Source organism: Dryas octopetala, chromosome 2, assembly GCF_963921425.1.
Source record: "Dryas octopetala chromosome 2, drDryOcto1.1, whole genome shotgun sequence".
Classification (NCBI taxonomy): Eukaryota; Viridiplantae; Streptophyta; class Magnoliopsida; order Rosales; family Rosaceae; genus Dryas; species Dryas octopetala.
Window position 1 is genome coordinate 24797633 of NC_141367.1, and position 19501 is coordinate 24817133.

Consider the following 19501-nt stretch of genomic DNA (forward strand, 5'->3'; position numbering starts at 1 on the left):
AATTTGTAGACTTGCATTCTTAATTGCAAATTGCAATCCAAATGGGAAGTAGCCTTTAGCTCCCGTGGGCCCAAGCAACCACATGGGTTCACTAGCTTGATGACTTTGATAGCCAAATTGATAGAGAATAGCAGGCCACTTTAGGCCTTTTGTCTTTCCCTCTTATTTGCTGCGCCTCCTTCCAAGTTGGACTTCTTTTGCATGCTAGGTATTACCCAACAAGGCCTCTCTTGCAGAATTTGGCATGAAAGGCCAAGATAATCTTTGAGCTTCCTTGCCGTAACTTGAAGAGGCAAGAGCTCTTTCTTCCTTGCATGCATCAATATAGCAGCAACACGTCCCTTGTCTGCGCCTCTCTGCAGAGAGCAAGAAGTTGATCCTTATTTCTCTCATTTATTTTTTTCCTGGCTTGCTGCCCATTTGTTGTTTTTCTTGTTTTCGTGCCTTTCTCCTTCTTTGTTTTCCTCGTCTGATGCAAAGGAAATATATCTCAGCCATAAGACTTGTTTTCTTTGTTGACTGATGGCAGAGAAGGTGATTTTTCTGTGGCATTTTGGGGCATGTGGATTCAGCAATATTCCATCTTTTTTTTTCTTTGAGGATTTAGCCAAATCCATTTTTTTTATGCGGATTCAGCCGAATCCTTTTTGTTTATGGATTCAGCCAAAACTAATTTGAAGATGGATTCAGCCGAATCCTTTGATATACTTTTGTGGTTTCAGCCGAAACCGAATGGAAGAGAATGGATTCAGTAGAATCCTTTATGGTTTCAACCGAAACCAATTTGGAGATGGATTCAGTCGAATCCTTTAATGAATTTTTGTGGTTTCAGCCGAAACCGATTGAGAGAAAATGGATTCAGCCGAATCCTTTGGTAAACTTTTTCTTTGGGGGTTTCAGCCGAAACCAACTATTGAAAGGAGCAATGAATAAAAGAAGTGTCATCTACCTAGCGGTGGCAAAGCTTTGGTGATGGCAAATACACGTTCCTCTTCTTCTTGCAGCCTTTCGGTGTCTTCTCTCCTCTTTCTCCCCTCTCCTTTTTTTTTTCTGAATCCCTTATGCTCTATTTATAGAGTCCATGGGAAGTCCAAGTGATGAGATCAGATGGAGATGAGATAACTCTCTCCATTTAAATTTAAACTCATCAGATAAGATATAATTAAGCTTTCAGATAAATCCACATTATCTCACTTTTCAATTTGTTTTCATTTGAAATTAATGTGGCACATGGCATATGGGGATCTTATCTCAACCTCAACCTTTGTATTTTTTTTGAATTTTTTTACGGTTCAACAGCAAGTGAACTGAAACTGCAGTTTATTGGAGTTGCAGTTACTAACTGCAGTTTCTGAAACTGCAAATGAACTGAAACTGCAGTTTATTTGAGTTGTAAGCTTGCAGTTACAGTGTAAGTGAAACTGCAAGTGAATTGAAACTGCAGTTTATTGAAGCTGCAGGCTTGCAGTTGCAGTTACTAACTGCAAGTGAAATTACAGTTTCTGAAACTGCAGTTTTTTTTTTTTAAGTTGCAGGCTTGCAATTGCAGAACGATACTTGTGAGTGAAGATGAACAATTGTTGATTTGGTAAAGTTGAAGAAAGAGATCGATTTGGCCAAAAAAAAAAAAAAGATCAATTTTGGGCTGTTTGTGTAGTTGGTTTGGTTGTGATGCGTTTCTTTTGGAAGGTGTCCGCATGTTATATTTTGGGGGGCTGGTAGATAGTGTGTGCAAGTTAATAAAAATAGATTGAGTGGTTTTGGTTAATATTTTGCTTTGTTAGTACCTTATAATTAATGGACTCTTTTTTTTTTTTTTGTGGAATTTTGGAAAAGAGGGTTGTTATTTGTACACTTTTTTTTTTCTTTTTACACACCTATTTAAAAAAAACGCAAGGAAAAAGACCATATACCCCCATCTCTTTTTCTTTTTGCATACCCTTCCTAAACCTTAAAAAAAATAAAAAATACACAGACAAGCACACACCCATCCCCGACCACCTTAAAGGTATGTAATCTGAAAGCAAGAAAGATTGTGTTTTGAGTTGTACATTTTCTTTAAGAATTCAGTGTCTAATATGAAAAATTGTGTTTTGAGTTTTGAGTTGTGCATGCCCGACCACCTAAAAAATACACAGACAAACACAATCTTTTTGCTCACCCATTAACTCAAAGGTTTTTCTGAGCAGCCCACCACCTCCGGCGACCACCCACCCCCTCCTTGCCCTTATCTCCTCTCTCATTTTCTCTCCCTTTCTCTCTCTTTCTCCTTGTCTGTCTGTGTAGCTCCGGCAACCACTCTTCATTTTCCCTTTCTCCTCTCTCTTTTTTCTTGGCGTCTTGGACAATGGCTACCGCTTGGAGGGTTTGGTGGATTAGTGTCGAACCCCCTACAATTTGTGTGTGTAAAAGTTTTGGCTGCAGTTTTCGGGGTGAAAAGAGAGAGATGAGGGGCTAGGTTGGGTTTCAGGGAGAGAGAAAGAGGAGAGAGAGAATGAGGAGGGTAGGAGGGGCTGGGAGGTGCCAGGGAAAGAGGAGCCGGAGAGGAGAGAAGGTGGTCAGGGTGGGGGGAAGAAGAAGAAGAAGAAGAGAAAGGGTGTAGGTCGGTGGGGGTATGGGGAAGAAGAATTAGAAGAAAAAAAAAGAAGATGGGGATAAGGTGTGGGTGAGAGAAGGAGAAAGAGATGGAAAGAGGAGAGGGGCAAAATAGTCTTTTTATTTGGGTTTTTCCTTCTTTTTTTTGAGTGCTGCTATTTGCACACCCTTTTTTTTCTTTTTGCACATCATTTTCCCACTTTTTCTCATTTCACACCTTCACACCCTTCCCATAATTAAATTTTCTTATACACACACCCCTCTCAATTATCATAATATCCTCATTTTATCCAACACACCCCATCAACTCAAAAAAAAAAAAAAAAACACACACCCTTTCCCTCCTCACTGGACCACCTCTCTCCCTCCCCCTCCCTCTTTCTCTTCCCCAGCCCACCCTAACCCAGCCCCGACCACCCCAGCCCCGTCACAGCCCACCCCACCCCCGACCCACCCACCCAGCCTCTCACCCGACCACCTCCTTCCCTCCCGCACCCTCCCCGCACCACCCTCCTCTCTCTCTCTCTCCTCCCCCGCAGCACCACCTCATCTCTCTCTCTCTCTCTCCTCCCTCGCGAGGTTGGGGCAAGGCTGGGGTGGTCGGGGTTGGGTTGGCCTGTGACGGGGAGAAATGGTAGAGAGAGGGAAGGAGAGATAGAGGGGATGTGGTTTTGGGTAATTTTGTTTTAGGTGTTTTTTGTCATTTCACAAATTTAAAATTTTGGGGTGCGCAAAAAAAAATTTTGGGGTGTGCAAATAGCAGCCCTCTTTTTTTTGTAAAGAGGGTGTGCAACACTCTTGGAAAATATTAGGATGTTTAAAATGTTAAAAAAAAATTGGGGTGCGTAGTGAAAAAGGAAAAGATGTGCAAATAAGGCCTTCCACAGCAGTGAGGGTGAGTTTGAGAGTGAGAGTGTATGAGAGTTAAGAGAAGCTCTAAAATGATCTACAGTGGGCCGGAGGGATGAGATTGAGAGTGAGTGAGAGTTAGAGTTGAGGGTGAGATGAAAAAAAGTTGAGAGCTTCAATTGCGTGGGCCCTACCACGTGGGAGGAAATCAGAAACCAAAAACATGAAACTTGGAAAAGACACAGCAGTCCTTTATTCAAAACTGAACTCACGTGCTGGCATGGAGGAATTGTGAGAAAAGTTGAGGGCATAATTGTACAATCTGTGTGAGAGAAAAAGTGGCAGACCAGCCACTGTTGCACGCCAGGCTTGTCGGCTACTCACCTCCACTCGCGCTTGTGAGTCACGGACGTCCAGGATTGTTTCTAGCTTTCATCTTAACGGTCAATATTAATTGACCGGTACAAATTTATATACATATTTTTTTTTCGGGCAGTGACACGTGGCTGTATCTGGGCTTTCCGTTTCATATATCCGTTGGAGATCAACGGTCCACATTAATTGACCGCTATAAATATATTAAAAAATACATAAAAATTTAGAAAAAATATTTAAAAATTCACAAAAATCAATTGTAAATTTAAAATATTTAATTTAGGTAATAAAATTATAAATCCAAATATAGTCAATATTAACCTTATATTAAAGATCTCTTAAAAATAAAACTAATAGTATAATTTTTATAAATATTTAAGTTATAAATTATAACTTAATTATAACTTAATCTAATTTAGGCTTAATTTAATTAGGTACAACTGCATTACTCTCAGCTCTTACTCTTAGCACCACTGCAGCTTCAGCATATATCACTCTCACTCTCAGGACAAAAAATTACTTTTCAGGCCACAAAATCACTTTTCAGGCCATATTTTACTCTTACTTTCACTCTCACCACTGTGGATGGCCTAAGTTAAATAACAATCTCCTGTCTTATTAAAAAGGAGGAGGTAAAAAAGAGAAAAAGTAAAATCCCGAAGCGTCTGGGCTGTAGAATCTGGAATGTGCTTTCCGTAAAAACGAAGGAGTCAATTGAATTGAGACTTGAGAGAGAAGGTTTAAAAAATGAGCTATTTTTCCAAAATTTTCAAGACCCAAATCACCAACACAAACACCGATTGCAACCAAAGAAGCAACATGGAGAGAAGAGGAGGATCGCGTTCGAACGGAATGCTGCCGCTGCTAGCACTTCACGCGGCGAGCGAGTACTACCGTCTGGAGAGGAAGCCCCCCGTCACTGCCGCACTCCTTGCCGCCAATTCTCTCGTCTACTTACGCCCCGCTTTTCTCGACTCCATTCTCCCTCCCATCCGTGACGTCTGGTTCAACCCCCACCTCATATTCAAGGTAATTTTTCGACCCATCACTCTTTCTAATTCAATTTCCTCTTTTATTTTCCAAATTCCCAAATATCGTCTCTGAATTTTAGTCATTTCCATATTTGCAGCTTTTTTGTTTAGATAATAAGTCTTGAATTATTAATGTTTGCAACCTACTCGTGAGCAGACTAGGACCATTTTTCTTTTAGTTTTATGGGAAATTTGAAAAACCCCTAAAGACATCACCTTTTTCTAGAATTTTAGAAATTTAAACCAATAGTGCTCGAACTGGGGTTCGAGCTGTGCTCAGACTCTCAGAGCCTTTTCGAGAAGTGCTCAAACCCTATGCTATGGAGTAGAGCACTACTCGAGGGGAGTTTGAGGGTTTATATTTCTGAAATTATAAAATGTGACTAAAAATGTCTTCAATAGAAATGAAAAAAGGGCTGGTTTTAAAAAAATTTCTAGTTTCATATGTAATTGGGAAAATGATTACCCCATCTTACAGCCATGTATCTTTGCAATTGGTTGAACAGTACAAGGACTTGAAGCGCTTCTTCTTGTCACCATTCTACCATGTGGGTGAGTCTCACCTGGTTTACAACATGCTCTCGCTCTTATGGAAGGGGATCCAGTTAGAATCTTCAATGGATAGTACTGAATTTGCATCCATGGTTGCTGTCCTGCTTGGTATGTCCCAAGGAATCACACTGCTGCTTTCCAAGTCCCTACTCATGTTCTTTGACTATGACAAGGCTTACTACTCTGAATATGCTGTTGGGTTTTCTGGGGTCCTATTTGCCATGAAGGTTGTGCTCAATTCACAATCTGAAAACTACACTTACGTGCATGGAATTCCGGTGCCATCTCATTATGCCGCTTGGGCTGAATTGGTTGTTGTCCAAATGTTGGTGCCTGGTGTCTCTTTCATTGGCCATCTGGGTGGAATTCTTGCTGGGCTTCTCTATCTTCGGTTGAGAAGGTCGTATTCTGGTTCAGACCCACTTACTGTAATCTTCAGAGGTGTTATTGGTGTACTAAGATGGCCTCTGAGGTTTTTACGAGACTTATTTCCACAGAGGAGGATATCTGGCAGAGGAAGGGTTGGTGGGAGTCAGAGAGGAATAGCTGTACCTGGTATGTGGAGATGCCATACATGTACATATGAAAATTCCGGTTGGTTAAATGCATGTGAAATGTGTTCGACAAATAGGAGTGACAATGATGATGGCATTGGCATGTCCTCACGTCGATCACATTATTCCGGTGACCTTCCTTTGGAAGAATTACGGAGGCGGAGGATGGAAAGATTTGGTGGACAATAGTAGATTAGTAGGATGGAAAGATTTGGTAGATAATAGGGTCGTGACTCCTCAGCTTACCTTAAGCATGGCAAGAAGATGGATAAAAATTACAGATGTGGTCGGCATTACATATCATGTAAATGCCAATTCCAACGTTCATTCCACATTTTGTTTGAATGTTCAATTTGTCATCATTGCTGCTGCTTTTATGCTGTTTGTATCGGTTCATTTGGTTAGAACTTTGAACTGATTGTCTTGGAGTGATAGATGTAGCTAACTTATCTTAATCCAATTATATGGTGAACTTTTATGCTTCTTTTGTTGATCATTGATAACATTTATGCTTCTTTTGTTGATCATTGAGAACTTTGATGGTTGTTGGATAGCCTGGGTTTATGTTTTGTGTGTGAATTTAGGAAGAGTTGATCAAAGTAACTTGATTTCTGAAGAAGAGAGGGCAAAACTGTACTCACAAAATCATTTTTTATAGGTTACACTCGTCCCTACAAAATCAACTTGTAAGGAAAAACTGTCCGTGGTTGATTTTTGTCCAGTTGTGTGCTACTTTGATTCCAAATGCTATGGCTTATAATAGAACTTGCCTTTAAAAAAGGCGAAGAACTTGCATGTCCATGCGTCCATACCACACAGGTGGTATCCCCGAGATACCTAAGTTTTTTATTTAAAAAACAGTTTGTTAATGAAAGGATGACTAAAGCTTATATACTATGTTAAAATATTCTTTTCTTTTTCGACAAAAAAAAAATCTTTTCTTTCAATGTGAATAATTGAATATTTGAGACAACATGAAAAAATTAGATTGTGGTGCAAGATTCATGGCATTATATTTTTTATACAAATTTTTAATAGGCCTACTTCATATAAGATTTCAACAATTCGAACCATCTATTTTTTAGATCTCCATTAAGGAATTTTCCTTAGATCTCCATTAAGGAATTTTCCTTGCAAAAAATTAGGTAAATCGGAAACCATTTACCATATAAGATTAAATAATCAACATTTCAAATGTTTATTTTGTTGACCATTTAATCTTAATAGGTAAATGATTTATAATTTATCTAATTTTTTGCAAAAATGATTCTTTAATGGACACCTAAAAAATAAATGTTTCCAATCGTTGAAATCTTATATGGAGTAGACTTTATTGAAAATTTGTGTCAAAAATAGAATGTTACGGATCTGCATCCTTAGTTTATGAGATATACTTTGTTAAAAAAAAAAATTATTTGGGCCGGGCTTCTCTTTTTTGTCGAATACTTTGGGCCGGGCTAAGTAAACCGCAGCAGACAAAACAAATGATAAGGGAATAGATAGAGATAACCGTTGTTTCCTTCACCATCCAACGACTCCTGTTCTTCTTCTACTTAGTGCAAGCAGCAAGCTGTAAACAAATACTTATGGAGCTCAGCAAAATATCAATAACTAATAGCCATACCCAATTGCCCATATCCAGAAACAACAGTGAAATGTTGGGCAAAGCTCCTGCTCCAGTAGTAAACCTAAGGCCAAAACGCCTTGAACCCGAATGGACGACGGTGGCACACCACAAGTGCAAGTCTGTAGTAGAGCTCCATCAGATGAGAAAATGGGGGATAAGTTGTAGTTTAAGTCAGAGACCCATTGATAACCCTGCAGCAACTTATGACCTTATGGACGATTTCATTGTCTTGGGAGCAAACACCAATGACTCTTCTGTTCATGACCCTCCCAAAAGCAATACCACCCATGGAGGTCCTCTCTCTCTAATTTCAACTTTAATTTCAATTGGGTTTCGCTTTCTGTTTCTGCTTGTTCATGTTCACCTTAACTTACTTGTATTTACCCTTCTAAGACTTCTTTTCATCTACATGAAACTTGGAACTCCTTCTGTCCCATTATTGAATGACTTTTTATCTTTTTAATCTCACATATTAGTTACCAGGTTGGTTTTTGTCCCAAAATATTTTCTATTTTCCACCAAACTTTAGATTAATGACTAATTAAAGTTACACATTGTCCTAATAATCCAAGCATTGGTTGAACATATGTACATATATGATTTGTCTGATGCAAAGTGCACATATATTTATCCTGTTTGAGAGGGGATTTTGAGCATGCACTACCATTTACAGATGATGACCATCAAACGGGGCGTACTAGGAGACTTACTGGAAGTTTTGGGAGATTGAAAGTACAAAGAGTGAAAGCTATAGTCGAGAAAACGTCTCGGGTGAAGCAAGAAATTAATGAAAATGACAATGAACTAAATGTACAAGATACACCAGCATTTATCAATTCACATTCTACACCTGAAGTTATGGAGAAAAGGAAGAAGGGAAATGCCCTCAGTCATGGTGGAAGAGATTCAAGTGCTTCCCGCTCACAACAATTTAGGTACAGGATGCAGAAGAAGGGGACAACAGACGGCATGGAGAATGTTTTTGAGCCACTCGATGAGAATCAAAATAAACCAGATAAACCACATAACTTTGACACCAAGGTCTACAGACGAAAGCCTTCAGTTCCAAGAGGTTCTCCTGCTTACTCAAAAGGATGGGGCAAAGGAGGGTCCATAGATAACTTGTCTGAGTTTCCAGACCTAAAGCACCGACGAAAATTGTCCACTGACAGTGACTTTTTCAGTCGAAAATCCTTCAGGGATCTGGGGTGTAGTGATGATATGATTGAATGTCTAAGGAAGCAGCTTTTCCAGCGCCCATCACATATTCAGGTACATCAGCATTGTGCCCATGTTGACATATGTGAAGAGTCGTGCTTTGAAATGTATCCACTTTAAGAAATGCTGCATTTATACTGTAACTTAGAAATTCTGACCTGTTAGGATAAATTCTTGAATTCAAATGTTGAGATAATGGTTTGATAGTTCCTAATAATGTTAAGGCATTATAAAATTTGTAGAATGTGTAATATCAAGCTAATATATTGGTGTATGAAGTTCATGCTTAGTCAACTTGTTCAAGGATGTACATTGAAACAGTTTCCTATAGATAAACTCATATTTGCTGAAAGAGTGATGCACTCATAATTTCTTCAGTGCACTTTATAACCATGTTACACATCTTGGATAACTGCAGGCCTTGGCATTTGCTCCAGTTATTGAGGGAAAAAGCACTATTATAGCTGACCAAAGTGGATCTGGAAAGACATTAGCTTATCTTGCTCCAGTAATTCAGCGCATGAGGCAAGAAGAACTTCGAGGACTGAGCAAGTCCTTTTCACAGAGTCCTCGAGTAGTTATATTGGTACCAACTGCTGAGTTGGCTTCTCAGGTCATTTTCTGTTGTGTATTAACTTGCTATTTTCATCTTGTGATCTACATGCTTTTAATTTTTGCTGTCACCTCTGCTCAGGTTGATTTAACAACAGCTTTCTAAGCATTTTAGTTTATTGCCAGCTCGTAGTTGTTTGACCTTGTTTGTTGTGCCTAAAATGTACAATTAGATGGGAACCAGATATAATTGTGACCTTGACGTTAGGCCATAGGTCCTGTGCTTGTCCATGAATAAATTGCTCATCCCTGCAGAGCTGTTTATAAAAAAGGCATAGAGAGCCAAGATGCAGAAAGGCATTTACCAACCACAAATGCAAATTTGGTGCTTGTTTGAAAGAATTTTTTATTATTATTACTATTTTTTTATGCAGTTTGCATGTAAGTAGAAAAGGATAATGGATATTTAGTCTTTTTGCATCCCTCTGAATAGTGTTGCAGCCATTACCTAATGCAAGTGTAACTTGTGCAGGTTTTGGGTAATTGCCGATCAATGTCAAAATTTGGGGTTCCAGTCAGGTCTATGGTTGTAACAGGTGGTTATCGACAGAAAACTCAGCTGGAGAATTTACAACAAGGTGTTGATGTTCTAATAGCAACACCTGGCCGATTTATGTATCTAATTAAAGAGGGCTTCTTGCAATTAACACATCTAAGATGGTAACCCAGTTTTCCTATAACTTTGCATAATTTGTGTCATAATTATGTCTTGGGGTTGATAAATTAAAGCTCCTTTATAATTTGAATGGTGGTGTATATCCTCCCTACTTGGCTAACGTATTGTTTTTGTTTCTTGAGAGTGTATCAAGCAGCAATCTGTCACTATTTTTATTATCAACTCTGACAACAAATGTTGAACCATATATTTTAGATAGAGCATAAAACGTGAATAACTAAGGATTTGCTAGAATGGATTCTCATAGTCTGTGTTGTCAATGAGTGATAGACTTTATTTGACAACTTTGGAGGAGATTTGAGAATGATGCACCTTAATTTCTGTTGTCTGTATCCATTAGCGAGCTTGTTCCTTTGGTTAATGTAATATTGTAATTGTCTTAAACTGTTATACCTCGTTGTGCTTCTTTCACTTTGACGAATAAATTCACTCAGCATTTAAATTAATCTAATGTAAGTAGAATAATAGAATTTAGGAGTTCTTGGTGTTGTTGTTGACTGGTCAATCTCTATGTTTGTGGGTGGGTGTGGGAGTGTGCATTCGTGCTTGTGTTTGTTGATTTACCTGCATGGCACATCAATATTTGACAAGGTATTTTACTAGTGTTAATACAATTAGGAACCTCTTGTTGCAGTGCTGTGCTGGATGAGGTAGATATACTCTTTAATGATGAGGATTTTGAAGCAGCACTGCAGAGTTTGATCAATACTTCATCTGTCACCACACAATATCTTTTTGTGACTGCAACTTTACCACTTAACATTTACAACAAATTAGTTGAAGTATTTCCTGATTGTGAAGTAGTCATGGCACCTGGAATGCACCGTATAAGCCCTGGCCTTGAAGAGGTTGGTTTCCAATAGTTATCCCGTTGCTTAATTTCTTAGTTATTTATTTTGAAGCCTTGCGCAATGGATTTTAGATTGTGGTCCTGGTAGATAGGTGGTCAATATGAAGGCTCTTATTTTATTATGGTCCACATAGTTTCATAGCATGTCATACATATTGACAGCCCTACTCATATTTGATTTAACAATCCTAAAATCTCCCAAATCCTACTCATAGTTTATTTCAAATTTGATTTGGTATAAGAGAAAAAAATGTCACCATCAGTTGTGGGAGAAAAGGGTACTGAAATTCTTTTTCCTAAGTTCCCTTTCAAATCCTTTTTATTAGAGTTGAAGAGGTTTATATTACTCCAAAATGATGGATTTTAGTCATCATGATTCATGTTCAGGTTCTTGTAGATTGCAGTGGAGATGATGGAAGTGAAAAATCTCCCGAGATGGCATTCACAAATAAGAAATCTGCTCTTCTGCAGCTTGTGGGGGGAAGTCCAGTTCCCAAAACAATAGTTTTCTGTAACAAGGTAAGGTGGAGCCTTTTCCTTTTGGGTGGCTTACTGTGTACCTGGGGTATGTCCCTGTGTGCTTGTTACATGGAACTTAATTTCTTCTCATCTCATTTGAGAAATTTTAATTCAAGTTAGCTTTTCCTTTCTAATTTGCAGATTGAGACTTGCCGAAAAGTTGAGAATGTATTAAGACGTTTTGACAGAAGTGGAACTCATGTTCAAGTTCTACCATTCCACTCTGCTCTGGCGCAAGAATCACGGGTTGCAAATATGGAGGAGTTCACCAAATCTCATTCAGAGCAAGTCTCACAGTTTTTGGTTTGCACTGATAGGTATGCCTTATTTCGGGTACTGAAATTTGATTGCATAATAGGTATGCATGCACGGGTTAGTTTTTTGTTCAATCAAAATTAGTCAGATACTGTAACAGCAACTGGATGTTTATGAAATATCTGGTAGGGCATCACGTGGAATCGACTTTTCTGGCGTGGATCATGTTATACTGTTCGACTTCCCTCGTGATCCAAGTGAGTATGTGCGACGTGTTGGAAGAACTGCCAGAGGTGCTGGAGGAATAGGCAAGGCATTCATCTTTGTGGTTGGCAAGCAAGTGTCCCTTGCACGAAGGATAATGGAAAGAAACCAAAAAGGTCACCCGGTGCACGATGTACCAGCTGCATATGAGTTTGTGTATTAGTATTCAAAGCCCTCTTGTAAAATAGATGATGAGTTAGATTGCCAAAAGAGCTGAGGCTGATATTGCTCTCTTTATTTGTCACTAGTCACTACTACTCTGAAATCTGAATGAAGCAGAGTGCAAGGCTGGTCTGCTAAAAAACACTAGTGATTTTCTTAAATATATTTAACTGATTTGAAGCCTAATTAAAAAAAAAAAAAAAAAAAATCTTAACTAGGCAGGGTAATGAACTAATGATCATTTACTAATCAAATTATAGGATAATCTAACATGTCAGTTTGATAAGTTGATAGTATTCCTTTAAATAAGCAACATAAAAAACGAGTAATCCATTTATTATATGACAAAAAAACATTCCTTTAAATCCAAAGAAATTAACCAACAAAAAAGGAGAACATATTTCAAAAAGAAAAAAAATCCTTGTAACAAAATGAGAAATTTGGCTAATGACAAAAACTCCTTTGGGAAGGGTTCTTTTTTAATAAATAAATAAAAATTTAAAAAACAGAGAGGGCAATGCTTGTTCTGGGTGCGGGTGGGAAGGATAAGGTAACAAATAGAAGAATTGGGCATTGGGGCTTTAGAAATACAGAGAGAAAGACAGAGCGAGACGACAGAGAGAGATAGAGAGATAGAGAAAATGTCAGCGTCACTTTCGTTCCTTGGGAGTGCGATATCGACTTCCCAACAGCTATGGGTGCGTCCTAAGCTTGTGGGGGTGGCGACTCCAAGGCCTCAATCTCAGTCTCTTGTTGTGGAAGCCAAAGCTACTACCAAAAGAGAAGACCGGACCGCCCGCCATACTCGTATCAGAAAGAAGGTACCAACACTCTCTCTTTCTCTCTCTATAATTCATTGTATCGACTATCCGTCCAATTTTACAATTTCATTAAGATTACATTTTCTGAATTGGAGCATAGCCTTCCCATCATACAGTAGTAGAGCATAGCTTCCCAAGACTAGGAAAATGTGTGTGTGTCTTCCATTTCATATGTCATATAGTCACTCATTTGCATATACATGAACTGGGTTTAGCCTGTTTTAGTTTTGATTTACAGAATTTTCAGTCTGAGAGCAGATTAAGCATAGATTACCTTAACTGCTAGGATTCTGCTTTGTCACACTGAATGCTCATGGAAAAGAATAGGCATTAGCAGGCACCTCCTTTAAGTGGATCAAGTCCCCATGAGTGTGTGTGCCTCTCATAATCTCTAGAGTTTCTGGTACTAGGTGGTTTGGAAAGTTTAGTGTGTTTTCTCTGTTGAAAGTTCTGAAGGCGAAATTGTGAAGCTCCAATTGGGTGCTTATTGGCAACATTAATGCACTCTCTCATTGCAAATGAACTTCGTTGAAATATTTTCCAATGTTTCTATTTCTTGATAAGACCCTTGATTCTGTTCTCTACACTCATCATAGTATGCTGGTGAAGTTTACTAAATGTACCATCTTGTGAACATTTATTTGTTTTGCTGGTTCTTGGAGCCTTTAAATTCTAATGGTTCTTTGTTTATGCTTCACTCCTCGTCCTCTCTAATCTGTTGAAAGATATTACCTGAAAATGAGAGTTGCTGGTTCTGGTTATGGGTGACCCATTTCTTGTTTTTTCAGGTTGAAGGGACTCCCGAAAGGCCAAGGTTATGTGTCTTCCGCTCCAACAAGCACATCTATGCCCAAGTGATTGATGATACCAAGATGCACACACTTGCTTCAGCTTCAACAATGCAGAAACCCATGTCTGAAGAGTTTGACTACACTTCTGGTCCTACTGTTGTAAGTTCACAGATATTGATTGAACAGCTTGTTGAATATTGTCGCTAGGCCATGTGTTTCAATAGTTTGAAAAGTTTATTGCATGTGTTTCTCTGTTATGGAAGTGTTCAATAGATATGTTTTCCCTTATATCTAAATATGGTCAAAATAAGTGTTAAAATAGCTTTATTTTCCTGAAGCCCATTGCTTAGTTAAACTGTTGCATAGCAACAATTTGCAAGCTCCTTCTATCACTTGTCTTTATTATTTGATCTTCCTGTAGGTTAATTCCTATTGGATAATTAATAAATGATGATAAGAACAAAACTTTACAGTTGGAGAAGTTTTATGATTCAGCCTAGACCTTGATTTCTTTGGTTGCTAATTTGCTAAATTTACCTTCTATTTGATGACACTTGTTTCCCTTAACTTTGTTATTTGTCCAACAAAAGTCCTTATCTATTCAAGCTTCTGGCAACAGGAAGTGGCAAAGAAGGTGGGAGAAGTCATTGCAAAGTCCTGTTTGGAGAAAGGGATTACAAAGGTGGCCTTTGACCGAGGTGGATATCCATACCATGGACGTGTGGAAGCCCTTGCTGATGCCGCTAGGGAACACGGCCTTCAATTCTGAGATTTGGCTGGACTTAGTTTTTATTTGGATTGTTGTACCCCCTTCTTTTTTAGTTTTGTAAAAGCTTGGGATGGAAGGATGTATCAATTTGTAAACAGAGTTGCATTTTCCTAGTTAATGGAAACATTTGACATGGAGAGGCTTTCAATTTTCTTTTCGATTTGGTTTTATTTGTGGGAAAGAGTATAAGCATTGGAGATGAGATGCTGATCGATGTTTGATGAAGAGAATGCTCTTGGTTCTTTCATCTCATTTTATGTCTCTTTTTATAATTCCAATATCATTTACTAAGAGATTACAAAAGTTACAACTTAATAACTTGAGAAGGATGATAAATTTGAGTACCACTTGGTGAATTAGAAAAGAGGTATGCATCAAAATGGCACTGCAGTCTGCACCACCTACATTCTCCCATTCCACATCACTGTAAAACTATGACAGAGAAGTGCCAGCCAAACCGAGACGGAGATGGGCTATCAGAGCCGCACAAGGACTCTTGGTTTTGCTTTCTTCCTTTGTTATTTGTTTGTGTTTTGTGGCTGCATTTGCAGCTGCTTGGTTTGTTTGTTAGATAGTTTGTTCTCTTGTGTTGTTGCTTTGTTTCTTTTGTATAGCTAGCTAAGCCTTGTTGTTCTGACTCTAATTGTTTGGTTCAGTTCGTTTCTGTTTACTAAAAAAAGGGAAAATATTGTAAAATGTGGAGAGTGTTGAGTATACGAGTGGGTGTAACTCTCAACCAAGTGAAATTCTCAAAACTAAGAATAACCATATATAGGAGGAAAAGAAGGAATCAGGCCCTTTCTAAGAAGCAAGGAAAGCGTTGTCATTTTCTATAATTAAATAGCTTTATTCCTTTTATTTCTTCCATTCGCTCCTTTGCTCTGCTTATCGTTGTGTTCCTCCATAGTCCCAAAATTACAGAGTCTAAAATACATGCACGTTGAGATGAAGATTGCATGATGTTGATGTCAAAAGAAAAGGAAAACAGAATTCAATAGCTGAGCCTGCAGCACAGGTTGTTTAATTACAATTTACGTGAGGGTGGGGGTGTGAGGTAAGTTGCCGATCCAACATTGCGCGCGGTCTTCAAATCTTAATTGAGTTGGTCTGAAGATGGCGCCGCCGTCGTCGCCACCACCGGCCAACCCTGCACCACCCATGAAGGCAACATCCAATGGCTCGTTCCAAGGTGAAAATCCGCTGGATTACGCTCTCCCCTTACTCATCCTCCAGATCTGTTTGGTCGTAGCCTTCACCAGAACTCTTGCATTCCTCCTAAAACCTCTCCGGCAACCCAGAGTCATAGCCGAAGTCATTGTAAGCCAATTTTGCATGCAAATGATATGAATTTTTTTCATTTTCATTTTAATTACAATATATGCATTGCATAATTGCATTTGCATTTGCATGCACACAGTAAGTAACTAATTAATTAATTAATTAATTAATTAATTAATTAATTAACTAATTAATTACAGGGTGGGATACTGCTTGGCCCCTCCGCGCTGGGGCGAAGCGAGAAGTTTCTCCACACCGTATTTCCAGCGAAGAGCATGACCGTACTGGACACGGTGGCGAACATCGGCCTCCTCTTCTTCCTCTTCCTCGTCGGACTGGAGCTCGACATTCGCGCCATTCGCCGCACCGGCAAGAAGTCCCTCGGAATCGCTCTCTGCGGCATCAGCCTCCCCTTCGTCCTCGGCGTCTTCACCTCCTTCGTGCTCCGCTCCACCGTCTCCAAAGGCGTCAGCCAAGGCCCCTTCCTCGTCTTCATCGGCGTCGCGCTCTCCATCACCGCCTTCCCCGTGCTCGCCCGCATCCTCGCCGAGCTCAAGCTCCTCACCACCGACGTCGGCCGCATCGCCATGTCCGCCGCCGCCGTCAACGACGTCGCCGCCTGGATCCTCCTCGCCCTCGCCATCGCCCTCACCGGAACCAACACCTCCCCCCTCGTCTCCGTGTGGGTCCTGCTCTGCGGCGCCGGCTTCGTCGGATTCGCCGTTTTCGCCCTCCGGCCGTTGCTTGCAATGATGGCTCGGAGATCGCCTGACGGCGAGCCGGTGAAGGAGCTGTACATCTGCATCACACTGTCGCTGGTTCTGGCGGCGAGTTTCGTGACGGATACGATTGGAATACACGCGCTGTTTGGCGCGTTTGTGGTGGGGATTATAGTCCCCAAGGATGGGCCGTTCGCTGGGGTGTTGATAGAGAAGATAGAGGATATGGTGTCGGGGCTTTTTTTACCGCTTTATTTCGTTTCGAGTGGGCTGAAGACCAACGTGGCGACCATAAGCGGAGCCATGTCTTGGGGGTTGCTGGTGCTTGTTATATTCACCGCTTCGTTTGGGAAGATTGTGGGGACTGTCACTTTGTCGATGGTGTGTAAGATGCCCTTCAGGGAGGCACTGGCTCTTGGCTTCCTTATGAACACCAAGGGCCTCGTAGAGCTCATCGTCCTCAATATTGGCAAGGATAGAAAGGTAATTAACTAATTACAATCGATCATCACGCGCATTCATTTTCTTCATCTATGCTACTCTAATATCTAATTTTCACCATATAATTGCCAAATTGTTACAATAATTTAATTTACATTTGTGAGTCTATATTGCAGGTACTGAACGACCAGACGTTTGCGATCTTCGTCCTAATGGCGCTGTTCACCACCTTCATCACGACCCCACTAGTGATGGCAGTGTACAAGCCAGCTCGACGTGGAGCACCGTACAAGCAGCGGAGCGTGTTCCGCAAGAACCCGGACACGGAGCTCCGAATGCTCATCTGCTTCCACAGCACCCGCAACATCCCCACCATGATCAACCTCATCGAGTCCTCCCGCGGGACCCGCAAGCGCGGCCGCCTCACCGTCTACGCCATGCACCTCATGGAGCTCTCGGAGCGCTCCTCCGCCATCTCCATGGTCCACAAGGCCCGCTACAACGGCCTCCCCTTCTGGAACAAGAAGAGCGACGACAACAACAAGGACACCATGGTCATCGCCTTCGAGGCCTACGAGCAGCTCAGCACCGTCAAGGTCCGCCCCATGACCGCCATCTCCTCCCTCAACAACATCCACGAGGACATCTGCACCAGCGCGCACCAGAAAACGGCCGCCATGATTCTCCTCCCTTTCCACAAGCACCAGAGGCTGGATGGAACCATGGAGTCGCTGGGACACTCGTTCCAGTCCGTCAACGAACGCGTGCTTCGTCACGCGCCGTGCTCGGTTGGGATTCTGGTGGACCGGGGACTCGGCGGGACCACCCAGGTCTCCGCCAGCGACGTGTCGTACACGGTGTTGGTGCCGTTTTTTGGGGGACCGGACGACCGGGAAGCGCTGGCGTACGGTATGAGGCTGGCGGAGCATCCGGGGATCATTCTCACTTTGGTCAGGTTCGTGGCACCACTGGGAAAGACGCTGAGATTCGGGGCCCAGTTGGTCGGAATAACCGCCGACAAGAACAAGAGGATATTGAAAGAGGAGGACAGCAGCGACGAGAAGGAGGAGGACGATAAGTTCTTGGCGGAGTACATGGACTTGCGGAACAGCATGAAGAAGGCGGACGAGGAGTACTCGATGTTGTACGAGGAGAAGGTGGTGGAGAGCAAGGCGGAGATCATGGCGGCGTTGAAATCGATGAGCAAGAGCAGTCTGTTTATAGTGGGGAGGATGCCCCCGACGGCGCCGTTGGTGGATATAAGTGATTGCGCGGAGCTGGGGCCTGTGGGAAGCTTCTTGGCCACGTCGGAATTTTCGACCACGGCGTCGGTTCTGGTGCTTCAACAGTATAATCCCACCGCGTCGCAGCCGCTCGTGGTGGAGGAAGCTGATTTTGAGGTGCCGGAAACGGCAATGGTTTGAGTGCTTGTGTGTGCATCAGAGATATCAATCCATCTACCAACATAGATATATGCTTTTGAACTTAATTAGGAGATCAGGAATAAAAATCTTAATTCATTAGACTTTTCGGTCCTTGATATATTGTATAACATTAGTACTACATATACCATATTTTTATACCACCTTATGTGGCAACTTACATGACATTCATACATTGAATATTAAAAAATAAAAATAAAAACCCAAAAAGGAAAAGAAAAACTTTGTCCAATAAAGTAATGACACGTCAGATGGTATAAAAATGTAGTATAAGAATGTGGTAAGTACAGCATTATTCATTGTATAATTAGGAGAGAATCTATATCACTATATGTAGGAGCATAAGGTACGTACTAGTCAAATTATAATTACTTGTATTCCCCTTGTATTTCTCATTCAAATTTGTTTATTTTAGTACAAGTGTGCCAATAACAATTTACTCTTCTTCTTTCTTTCTTTTTTCAACACATTGTACTAAATGCACCAATTATTATGTAGGGTTTGCCAAGTTAATTATTAAACAAACAAACTATGTCACATTAATTGATATTTTGGAAAAGTTAAAATAATAGCTGTTACCTACTTACCTCTAACAATACTCTGTACTATTTAATTACAATTTGTTTGACGCACCATGAGTTCTGCAAACATAATAACAAATTACTCTTCTTCTTTTTTTCACTATTTTTCAACACATTGTAGCACCAATTATTATGTAGAGTAGGCCAAATGATTAAACAAACAAAATATGCCACGTTAATTGAAATTTTGAAAAGTTAAAATAATAGTTGTTACCTGTAATAATACTCGGTACTATTTGTTTATGTATAAATGAGTTCTGCAAACATAATGACAAAGACATACGTATAAGTAAATATACATTTATATAGTTTTATTTATGTATAAATGATCACATAGAATGTTGCTAAATTTTTTTTGGTCGAAAATGTTCATAAATCATAAATATAAACAATCACTTGTATCTTTAATCTTTTTATACAATCATGATTTATGAGCTATGATATATTTTCAGCTAATGCTATCTAGTTCAATTTTTCCAACAGTTATATAGCACGCATTCTAACAAGACTCACATTGATC

The 19501-nt window shown here is 40.3% G+C and overlaps 4 protein-coding genes across 4 annotated transcripts; all 4 read left to right on the plus strand.

Annotated features, from left to right (window-relative positions):
* The first annotated feature begins 4525 nt into the window (after window positions 1–4525).
* Window positions 4526–6452, plus strand: RBL14 (RHOMBOID-like protein 14). The gene is made up of 2 exons (XM_086233507.1): window positions 4526–4848; window positions 5357–6452. The coding sequence occupies exons 1-2, from the start codon at window positions 4567–4569 to the stop codon at window positions 6143–6145; spliced, it is 1071 nt and encodes a 356-aa protein (XP_086089633.1). The 5' UTR covers window positions 4526–4566; the 3' UTR covers window positions 6146–6452.
* A 1036-nt stretch (window positions 6453–7488) lies between these two features.
* Window positions 7489–12398, plus strand: LOC147294567 (DEA(D/H)-box RNA helicase family protein). Its single transcript, XM_086232497.1, has 8 exons — window positions 7489–7876; window positions 8257–8855; window positions 9220–9414; window positions 9886–10073; window positions 10724–10937; window positions 11327–11458; window positions 11600–11775; window positions 11903–12398. Exons 1-8 carry the CDS (start codon window positions 7543–7545, stop codon window positions 12138–12140), a joined length of 2076 nt encoding a protein of 691 aa, XP_086088623.1. The 5' UTR covers window positions 7489–7542; the 3' UTR covers window positions 12141–12398.
* A 283-nt stretch (window positions 12399–12681) lies between these two features.
* Window positions 12682–14653, plus strand: LOC147294568 (large ribosomal subunit protein uL18c-like). Its single transcript, XM_086232498.1, has 3 exons — window positions 12682–12960; window positions 13749–13910; window positions 14371–14653. Exons 1-3 carry the CDS (start codon window positions 12781–12783, stop codon window positions 14518–14520), a joined length of 492 nt encoding a protein of 163 aa, XP_086088624.1. The 5' UTR covers window positions 12682–12780; the 3' UTR covers window positions 14521–14653.
* A 747-nt stretch (window positions 14654–15400) lies between these two features.
* CHX19 (cation/H+ exchanger 19) lies at window positions 15401–18508 on the plus strand. The gene is made up of 3 exons (XM_086232152.1): window positions 15401–15837; window positions 15999–17000; window positions 17135–18508. The coding sequence occupies exons 1-3, from the start codon at window positions 15634–15636 to the stop codon at window positions 18380–18382; spliced, it is 2454 nt and encodes an 817-aa protein (XP_086088278.1). The 5' UTR covers window positions 15401–15633; the 3' UTR covers window positions 18383–18508.
* The last annotated feature ends 993 nt before the right edge of the window (window positions 18509–19501 follow it).